At 37.8% G+C, this 10,131-nt stretch overlaps 1 protein-coding gene across 4 annotated transcripts; it reads left to right on the forward strand.

Moving 5' to 3' along the window:
* LOC109225419 (receptor-like kinase TMK3) lies at window positions 206-5,376 on the forward strand. 4 transcript variants are annotated; one of them, XM_019390070.1, is made up of 3 exons: window positions 206-2,890; window positions 3,786-4,285; window positions 5,258-5,376. In XM_019390070.1, exons 1-2 carry the CDS (start codon window positions 580-582, stop codon window positions 4,277-4,279), a joined length of 2,805 nt encoding a protein of 934 aa, XP_019245615.1. In that variant the 5' UTR covers window positions 206-579; the 3' UTR covers window positions 4,280-4,285; window positions 5,258-5,376. The 4 variants fall into 4 exon arrangements, with proteins under 4 accessions (XP_019245615.1, XP_019245613.1, XP_019245614.1 ...); XM_019390068.1 differs by lacking the exon at window positions 5,258-5,376 and adding an exon at window positions 4,411-4,620; XM_019390069.1 differs by lacking the exon at window positions 5,258-5,376 and adding an exon at window positions 4,460-4,620.

Here is a 10,131-nt window from a genome sequence, read left to right on the forward strand (position 1 = left end):
AATCATATAAAAATATATATCTTAGATTTCTAACGTGTGAAAATAAAAATATCTCAATAGTTTGAAAAACTAAATAATTGTAATAGGCAAAATAAAGTACTTGAATAATGTGATCAGAGATACATAATTTTTTAAGAAGACAATGATGTCCCTGTCATTATCACTTACTTCATAACACCTAGAAAATCAGGCAAAATTCTTTTACTATATGCATTTTATATTGCATAAGAATTTCTCATGGTCATAAAAGATCCACTTTTTATGGTCATCACTTGCTCATCAGTCATACCACTCAGGAATAATACTTAGTACGTAATGTTTTTTTATTACACTGTAATAAAATAGTTTGTCAGTGTGCACAACTCCATAGTATAGAGTTTCTCACTCCAATTATCATTCTTTCTTGGGCTTTTCTGATCTGAAACCCATGTTTTTGCCACCTCTCCTTGTCTAAATATCTAACATGGGAATTAGGATTACACAAAAAAACAGCCATTAGTTGTCACATGTAATTAACTTTCTTGAATTATGTGAATTGTGTCAATACATGTCAAGAGTGGTTCTTGATTGGAATCATTCATGGAAATGGAGGCTGCTAACCAAATGGGGTTTGTTCTAACACTGTTTCTTTCACTTTTTTCATTTGCTTACAGTGTCACAGACCCCAATGACTTGGCCATAATCAATGAGTTCAGAAAAAGTTTGGAGAATTCAGAGCTTTTGGATTGGCCAGTTAATGGTAATGACCCTTGTGGTCCTCCAGTTTGGCCTCATATAATTTGTACTGGTAATAAAATTCAACAGATTCAAGTTATGGGGTTGGGGTTAAAAGGTTCTTTGCCACAGAAATTTAATCAGTTGTCTAAACTGACAAATTTGGGGTTGCAAAGGAACCAATTCAGTGGAAAGTTACCATCTTTTAGTGGTTTGTCTGAATTAAGGTATGCTTTCTTGGATTTCAATCAGTTTGATAGTATTCCATCTGATTTCTTTAATGGACTTGTGAGCTTAGAAGTGTTGGCATTGGATGATAATCCTTTGAATGTCTCAACTGGTTGGTTTTTGCCTAGTGAATTGCAAGGTTCAGCTCAATTGACTAATTTGACTTTGGTTAACTGCAATTTAGCTGGTTTTTTACCTGAGTTTCTTGGAAATATGTCTTCTTTAGATGTACTTTTGTTGTCCAAGAATAGACTTTCGGGGCCTATTCCGAGTACTTTTAAGGACTCTGAGCTAAAAATGCTTTGGTTGAATGATCAGTTTGGTGATGGAATGAGTGGTTCAATTGATGTGATTTCAACAATGGGATCAATGACAAGTCTTTGGCTACATGGGAATCATTTTTCAGGTAAAATTCCAAAGGAGATTGGTAGTTTGACATATCTCCAGGATCTTAATGTCAATAGCAATGATCTTGTTGGTTTAATTCCTGAATCTTTAGCAAATATGACATTAGGCCATCTTGATTTGAATAATAATCATTTCATGGGTCCAATACCAAATTTTAAGGCTACAAATGTTAGTTATCGATCCAACTCTTTTTGTCAAACCGAAATAGGTGCACTTTGTAACACAGAGGTTATGGCACTTTTAGAATTTCTTGATGAGTTGAATTATCCATCTAAGCTTGTTGAATCATGGTCGGGAAATAATCCTTGCGACGGTCCGTGGTGGGGATTAAGCTGTGACGATAACCAAAAGGTTATTGTTATAAACTTGCCTAAGTCCAATCTTTCTGGAACCCTGAGTCCTTCAATTGCAAAATTAGATTCTCTTACTCATATATATCTTGGATCTAACAATATTTCTGGTTCTATTCCATCTAGTTGGACTAGCTTGGAACATTTGGTTCTGCTTGATTTAAGTAATAACAACCTTTCCCTTCCTCTGCCAAAATTTACTGCCCCCTTGAAACTTGATCTAAGTGGAAATTCACTATTGAACTCTAGTCCTCTTGTAGCAAGTCCTTCACAAAAGGATAATAATACATCCCCTGGTGCTTCACCCTATTCATCGACGAATAAGTCAAGCTCTTCTAAGTCTAAGTTAGTCATTTTTGTGGTTCCTATTGCAAGTTTTGCAATCTTAGTTTTTCTTGCTATTTCATTATATGTTTATGTCCGGAAGAGGAGTATGGATAGGCGCAAAGGTCCAACTTCTCTTGTCATTCATCCTAGAGATCCTTCTGATTCGGATGACATGGTCAAGATAGCAATAGCCGATGAAACTAAAGGAAGTCATTCGATATTGACTGAAAGTGGTTCTGCTAGCATACACAGTGGTAAATATCCTATGATTGAAGCTGGCAATTTGGTCATATCAGTTCAAGTACTTAGGAACGTAACCAAGAACTTTGCTCCAGAAAATGAACTTGGTCGTGGTGGTTTTGGAGTGGTTTATAAAGGAGAATTAGACGATGGGACAAAAATAGCTGTCAAAAGAATGGAGGCTGGAGTAATTAGCAGCAAAGCGTCGGATGAATTTCAAGCTGAAATTTCTGTTCTTTCAAAAGTCAGACATCGGAATTTAGTGTCTCTATTGGGATATTCAGCTGAAGGCAACGAAAGAATTCTTGTTTATGAATACATGCCACTAGGTGCTCTTAACGAGCATCTTTTCCACTGGAAAAGTCTGAATTTGGAGCCTCTATCTTGGAAGAGGAGGCTGAATATTGCCTTAGATGTTGCTAGAGGAATGGAGTATCTGCATACACTCGCTCATCAGTGCTTCGTACACAGAGATCTCAAGTCCTCAAATATCTTGCTGACTGAGGATTTCCGAGCAAAAGTATCAGACTTTGGACTTGTGAAACTTGCTCCTGATGGAGAGAAGAACTCTGTGGTAACCAGGCTAGCTGGAACTTTTGGATATCTCGCACCTGAATATGCTGGTAAGCATTGTTTTACTCCTATCCTTTTACTTCTAGGATGACCCAACATGTCGCAAAACAAGAAAGTGATGTTATATTTTTGTCTCTTGAATACTCTCTATTATCTCTTTGGTTTAAATAGTATTGTTGCCTTCCATTTTAACCAATTAGAGGTGGATAAATTAAGTTCCGTGGACGTGATTGAAGTGTCTGGTCTGTTCTACAGGCAAGAATATGCTGTGACTTCAATAGTATACTCAAGTCTTGGATGTGTTGAGATTTCTTTTGTTCATTTTCTCAGTGCACCTAAACACCAACAGATAGTAAGTTAAGATGCCAGTATCAATATCTGGACTATTTAGTCACAGTCTGCATGTTAAAAAGAGGGCAGCCCGATGCATGAAGCATCTTGCGTTCACGCATGGTTCAGGTAAAGGCCGCACCCCCAAGGGGTGTGATGTAGGCAGCTACCCTGATACAAGCATCAATGGTTGATTCCACGGCTCGAACCCGCGACCTATAGGTCACACGGAGATAACTTTATGTTGCTCGAAGGCCCACTCTGCATGCTATGTCACCTAATAAATATGTTCACTGCTAGGATGATTTTGAGTATCAATCTTATTTATTGTAATGATGGTACTGATATACTGTCTCTTTTCGTCTTCTTTTTGTCTTTTTCAGTCGAGGGTCTATCGGAAACAGCCCCTCTACCCCTCGGGGTAGGGGTAAGGTCTGCGTACACACTATCCTCCCTAGACCCCACTAGTGGGATTTCACTGGGTTGTTGTTGTTGTTGTTGAATCTTATTTATTGTAATGACTATTTTTGTAGACACCTAGGATTTACTTAATCTCATATTCTGAAGTATTTCTGCTGTTATCGTAACTCATTTTACTTTGCTGTTGTGATCCAGTTACTGGTAAAATCACCACAAAAGTTGATGTGTTTAGTTTCGGCGTGGTGCTAATGGAGTTGTTAACTGGTTGGATGGCGCTTGATGAGGATAGACCTAATGAAAGCCAATACTTAGTTGCATGGTTCTGGAACATCAAATCCTCTAAAGAGAAACTTATGGCAGCCGTCGATCCAGCTCTGGATGTAAAAGAGGAGGCCTTTGAGAGCAGCATCTACACCATTGCAGAACTTGCTGGTCACTGCACAGCAAGGGAGCCGGGACAACGGCCTGACATGTCCCATGCTGTGAATGTGCTCGCTCCACTTGTTGAGAAATGGAAGCCTCTTGAGGAAGATGAAGAGGACTACTGTGGTATTGATTACAGTCTTCCCCTCGATCAAATGGTAAAGGGATGGCAAGAAACAGAAGGAGAAGACGTCGACCTTGAAGACACTATCCCTGCTAGGCCTACTGGATTTGCAGAGTCCTTTAAATCAGCAGATGGTAGATAAAAGCAGGTACTACTGCACTACTGCTACTGTCGTTTAATAATCCTATCTGGTAAATATAGATAGATTTCTTGTTTGTTTTGCGTGAGATTTTGATCCTGTTATCTACGCTTTCTTTTCAATTTTGTTTGTAGAAATTTCAATCCAATGTATAGGCTTTGAGTTACTTTCTGTGGGATGTAGATATGAATCAGGTGATGAAGGAGAACTGTTTATCAGCTGTGTTCCTCACTCCGTTAATTATTTCCTATTCCTATCTGAGGAAAATATATTCATTGTTCCTACTTCGACATGAATAGATCAGAAGATCTTCATTTCCAATATGAAGGTTATGATTTTTGTTTTCCGGCATTTGACACAGTCTATAGGAAATAATCTCTCTGCCCTTCTAGGACAGGGATAAGGTCTGCGACTCTGGGTACACACAAATTACTGGGTTTTTTTTTTGTTGTTGTTGTTGTTGTTGACACAGGAAGTCAGTTGAAGTAACTTGGTATAAATTTTTTTAACTGACATCTCTTTACGGAATTGCAACAAAAAGAAATGCCTTATTACAAGTAAATGATCTGGACCTGACTATAAACTTCTTATATGATCAAGTGCTTTCTACGTCTGTCTCAGATCTTATAATTGGCATGTATCTACATAAATATTTGGAGTTACACAGGAGCTACATACCCCATTCCGTCTCCACTGAATGTGTTTAATTGTGCTGTTGAGGTTTTGGTCCAAGATAAGACATTTATTATGGGTGGAAACAGCCTCTTGCTGAAATGCAGGGTAAGGCTGCGTACTATAGACCCTTGTGGTCGGTCCGGCCCTTCGCTGAACCCCGCGCATAGCGGGAGCTTAGTGCCGGGCTGCCCTTTTTATGGCTTGTCAATTTGAACTACATCAAAGCTCTCGTTCAAACTTCATATACGAGAATTCTAAACAAGAATTCGAGACTTGAAATGAATCCAAATGTAGGTTCTTTCTCAGGGCGTGAGGAATAGCACAGAAAAGCCAGCCTGGAATGGGATTTCAACATAAAAAGCGGTGAATGAGCTATAATGGCTGGGAAAGTGGGTAAGCAGTGGCGTAGCCACACTATGCCAAGGGTGGTCAAGCGAAAATTATACAATACTACTTTATATGGCTATATATTATATTATGAACATATTTAACACAGTTTAGCAAGGCAATCTGGTGGCCTAGGGTGTTCAAAGGGAGGTTGTTGTTCTTGGGTCGAATCCTTGTCTAAATTTTTTTATTTGCTCATTTTGATTGCTAAAACTAAACAAAGACCACCATATTTAGTCTGTTTAGCCTTTTTTTCAATCTAAAAATTTTCCTAATAAATAACGTTTAAAGCTTATAATTGTGTAAAAACAAACAATCTATCTATATCTATATCTATATTATTATATCTATATTATAAATATAGATATATTATTATTCTATCTATATCTATATCTATCTATATTATAATTTATGCAAAATTTTGAACGACTAAAATATCCCTGAAACATTGATCGATTTTTATGCCCTTAAATATTTGTATAATTTAAGGATCTAATAGTAAATTACCTAGTGATGGAATTCTTTTTCGATTAAACTATACATATACCCGACCCTACAACGTTGGTCCTACTTGAATTAGAAAAGTGCGGCCATAATTTTCTTTCAAAGAATTGTTGTTCTTAATTACACTTCTTTTATAACAAGGAATTTTCTAAAATATAGGCACGTACTAAAAGAAAATTTTAGTACTACATTCTAAAAACATCTATAACATTTTACAAAGTTGAAAATTCTTACTAAATTAAGTTAGTATCTTTTACCTAAATATTAGGATCTACTACCTAATTCAAATTAATTGAGTTATTTTTAAAATATTAAATAATAAGAAAATAATTAAACAATAATTTTTTAAAATATAAAATCTAATTTTAAAGGATAAAAAATAGGGGCAAGTTTATATGAATACTTTTCTTTTACATGATAATAAAATGGTTTTAATAATACATATGAGATTGGCTCTTTAATTTATTAATTCTTACTTAAGTATGACTAATTGATTCATTTGCAAATTTTTCAAACAAAGTCGATTGATGTTAGATTAGATTTCCTAGAACAAATTCATCCAAGTCTCCTATGTATTGAAGTTTAACAAATCTTTTCGTTGATTGGTTTATTTTCATTAGATGCTCGTGTGCCATGAATTATTTTTAATTCAAGATTTACATCAATTTATATTCAAATAAAAAGCAAAATACTTTAGAATAATATTATTTATGTGAGGATTGGTTAAAAACAATTAATCATGGACTTGATTTATAAAAACATGTGTAGGATTAATATTTTATTGCTTTAAATATGATTAAGTGGTAATAATTTTTTCGAGTTATATCTGACATAATTTAAATTCGACATAACTTTATAAATAATAGATATAACCCTCATAAATATGTGATCACGCCCAACTATGCCTTATAAAAAGGACTCTGCGGACGTTGCAAATATAACCCGAGTATTACGCCCAGGGTCGAATCCACAGAGAGTTAACCTATCAACCGCTATCTTCAGACCCACTAAGTCTTCAGAACCAGCTTCTCAAATATTCAAATTCTCAGTTGAGTGTTCTTTAACAACTAGCTTGCAAGTAACTAAATGGCTGTAACTAAATTAATAAGGTTGTAAACAATTATGAGAAAAAGCTAAGGCAATGATTTCCCCTATTGATGGAATCCCTTCTGTTTATGCTCATACAAATTTACCCACACATCTCTATCAATCATGAACGCTAATCTTACCGCAATTCTCTCCCGAGTAATCACAGTAATCTACTATTGCACTCTCCCGAGATACACTAGCTTACTTTATTTAGCACAATTCACTTAGATTACACCCAAGGCTTCGATATCCCTAATCCCGCCTTTAAACCCGCAATTATAGATTCCTCTAATAATTTAGGAGTGGTGTTGTTCAACAATACCCTAAATATGCACTCTTTTCCAAGTTATGCACACTAAATAGGCACATCTAATTGAGGATCCTGTCAATTAACTACAACGAACACGAAGTTGAACAAATAAAGATTAAACTAGCAATTTGTATTCACATAAACAAGAAGTTCATCACCCAATAGGGTCCATCAAAGCCTTAGACAAGGAATTTAGCTACTCATGGCTATGGGAAAATAAACTAAGATTGAATTCATCATAAAATCAAAAGAAAAGAAGAAAGATGTTTAGAGTATTTTCTCACAATCGTTTTCCTTGCTAAGAAACCTAAAAAAATCAATACATGCCTCTCTTGGGCGAAGTCTAATGTTTTAAATAGGGTTTAGGTCTAAAAATTCCGTAATTGACACTTTGGTCCCTGAAGTTTACTGCGCCTGCCGCGGTTGCGGTAGAACCGCGGCCAAACACCCTCGCGGATTCTCAATCTTCTGCAGCTGCTTCCCACCGCGGTTCTGCCGCGGTCGCGGTGGAACCGCGGTGGATCCAATTCTCTGAATCTTCGGCCTGTTTTGCACGGGTCACTTGGGAAATTTCACAGTTGGCCTCTTTTTCATCACTTTTGACTCCAAAACTGCTCCTTAGCCTTCCTTATACATATATCACCTACAAATCATGAAAAGCACTAATAAGAGCATTTTGTCATCACTTTTAACATTAAAACTACACAAGAAGGTGATTATTTAAGGTGTGATTATAGTCAAATTCACCTATTATCAACACCCCACACTTAAATCTTTGCTCGTCCTCGAGCAACTAAACCACACTTCTAGGCCTAACCGCTCAATGCATTGCCCCAATTTATGTCACACCTGCTATTATCAATGATCGACCCAAGCAGTGCACAATCATATCTCAAATGCAGACTCTCATGCCAAGACACACTTGTGCTCACTCTAATTACTCTAACAGAAGTGAAGACTCACTTTTTCTTCCTGAGTCACATGCCCTCACATAAACAAAATTTGAGAGAAGTTCCACACACATAAAATTCAACAATAAGGAACCATATATAGAAAGAATTCACTCACTCTCAGCAAAGAGCATTCACATGCCACACAGACACACCATAAGCTTGCCCCTAGTGTAATACTCTACTAATCGAGCCATTCAGTCAAAGATCAAGAGGTCTTTATAGGTTGTAATGTAGGCTAAGGGACGGGTAGGATATATTTGGATATAGTGACTAACCTCCCTAAGCACTTTTAATACACACTTCTTTTTATTTCACCTTTATGCTCAACCCAATCATTACTCCACATTTTGTTTCACTTGTGACCCCCACTTTTCGTTAGGTACAACTGGCTTCTTCTTTTTTTTTTTCTTTTTCTAGTTCTCTCCCACCCCACACTTTGACTTTTGTATATTCTTTAGTGATTAAGTGCTTCTAGGAGGTAAGGGTTCAAACAATGAGCTTATTCAAACACAACGATTTAGATTATTATAGGGTTATCAAAGAACAGGCTTCAGGCTCAAAGGGTTAACTATGGTAATATGCACAGGTGGATTCTCAAGTATAAAGGGTTGCACAAAGAAATGCCTCAATCATCTCTAAAATTAAACGACTTCTATTTCGCTTTGCAAACACACAGGGCAAGTTCTAGGTATCATATGCAAGCATAAGATGCAAGTAACAACTCGCACACACTTGGCATGTAACTCATTCCGAATCAGTTCATCAACACAGTCATACGAGTGTTCAAGCCAGACAAGATGTGCAAAATTAAGGCATATATTATGAGTCTACAACAAGCCTAGACGTCACACTCTTAGTTCGTTTTCTTTGCAAGTGTGCACATTTGGGGTTACATTCTGACCTTCACCCATCTAATCCTAAAACTATAAAAGAAAAATCTACCTAACCCGGTTCAAGAAAAACCCTTGGAAAAGAACCGTGGTCAAAAGAAAAACCAAGGGGGAGGTACTACACTACCTAAAAGAAGAAAATAAAATAAAAAAAATTCTACATGGACTACTTCCCTCAAGAGTACTGTCCACATAGTCCGTCATCAGAAAGAGTCCTCTACAAGTTTTTGTGTTTTTTTTTTTATATATATCTGACTTTGACCCTCAAGAGACCCGTCAACAAGTGTCCGTCGTTGGGCCAAGTCAGCTACTCCTAATATAACACACTCACATATGTACCACATCTAATGCTACAACACAACAACAGCTATATACATGTCAATACACAGTTAGAGCAAGTCTTCCACCCCACACTTAAAATCATGGCATGTCCCCATGTCATATCAATAAAGTAAAGAGCAGAAGGGTGAGAAGACTTCCCTGAGACTCAATCCGAGTCGGAGACGGTGCTGGGGTCTACATGGCAGGCCCTCCCCAATGCGCGTAGCCAAGCCATAAACCGGCTCTCAGATCTAGCCTGCCTCTGTGACATGGCGTCCATCCGTGTGTGTAGACCATCCACCGAGGTACGGAGATCCGCGACCTCTTCCTCCAAGGAGCGCAGCATAGGCCGGGAGGACTGTGAGCGTGATAGGTCTGCTCCAGAATGGGGGCGTCGAGAGGGCCCGGCACTGTCAACAGACCTCCTGGACGGTGCAACAGGGACCGGATCATCCTCATCATCATCAATCTCAATTGTAGTGCGGGTGCCCCTGCCCACTCTGATGCTAGAAGCTTTGAAAGCTGCTTTGGGAGGCAAATCGCCATCAGCAGGGTTGGTAGGGGTGTTTCTCATCAAGCACAATGTGGTCACCAAGGAAGGGAAATAGAATCCCTTTGTCAGCAGCGGGCCCCATAAGACCATTTCATCTCCAATTACTCGTGCCGCATCAAAATCCTTCCCTGTCACAAAGCACCAAGTCAACAGTGCCCTATTGAAGTTCACGT

Source organism: Nicotiana attenuata, chromosome 5, assembly GCF_001879085.1.
Source record: "Nicotiana attenuata strain UT chromosome 5, NIATTr2, whole genome shotgun sequence".
NCBI lineage: Eukaryota > Viridiplantae > Streptophyta > Magnoliopsida > Solanales > Solanaceae > Nicotiana > Nicotiana attenuata.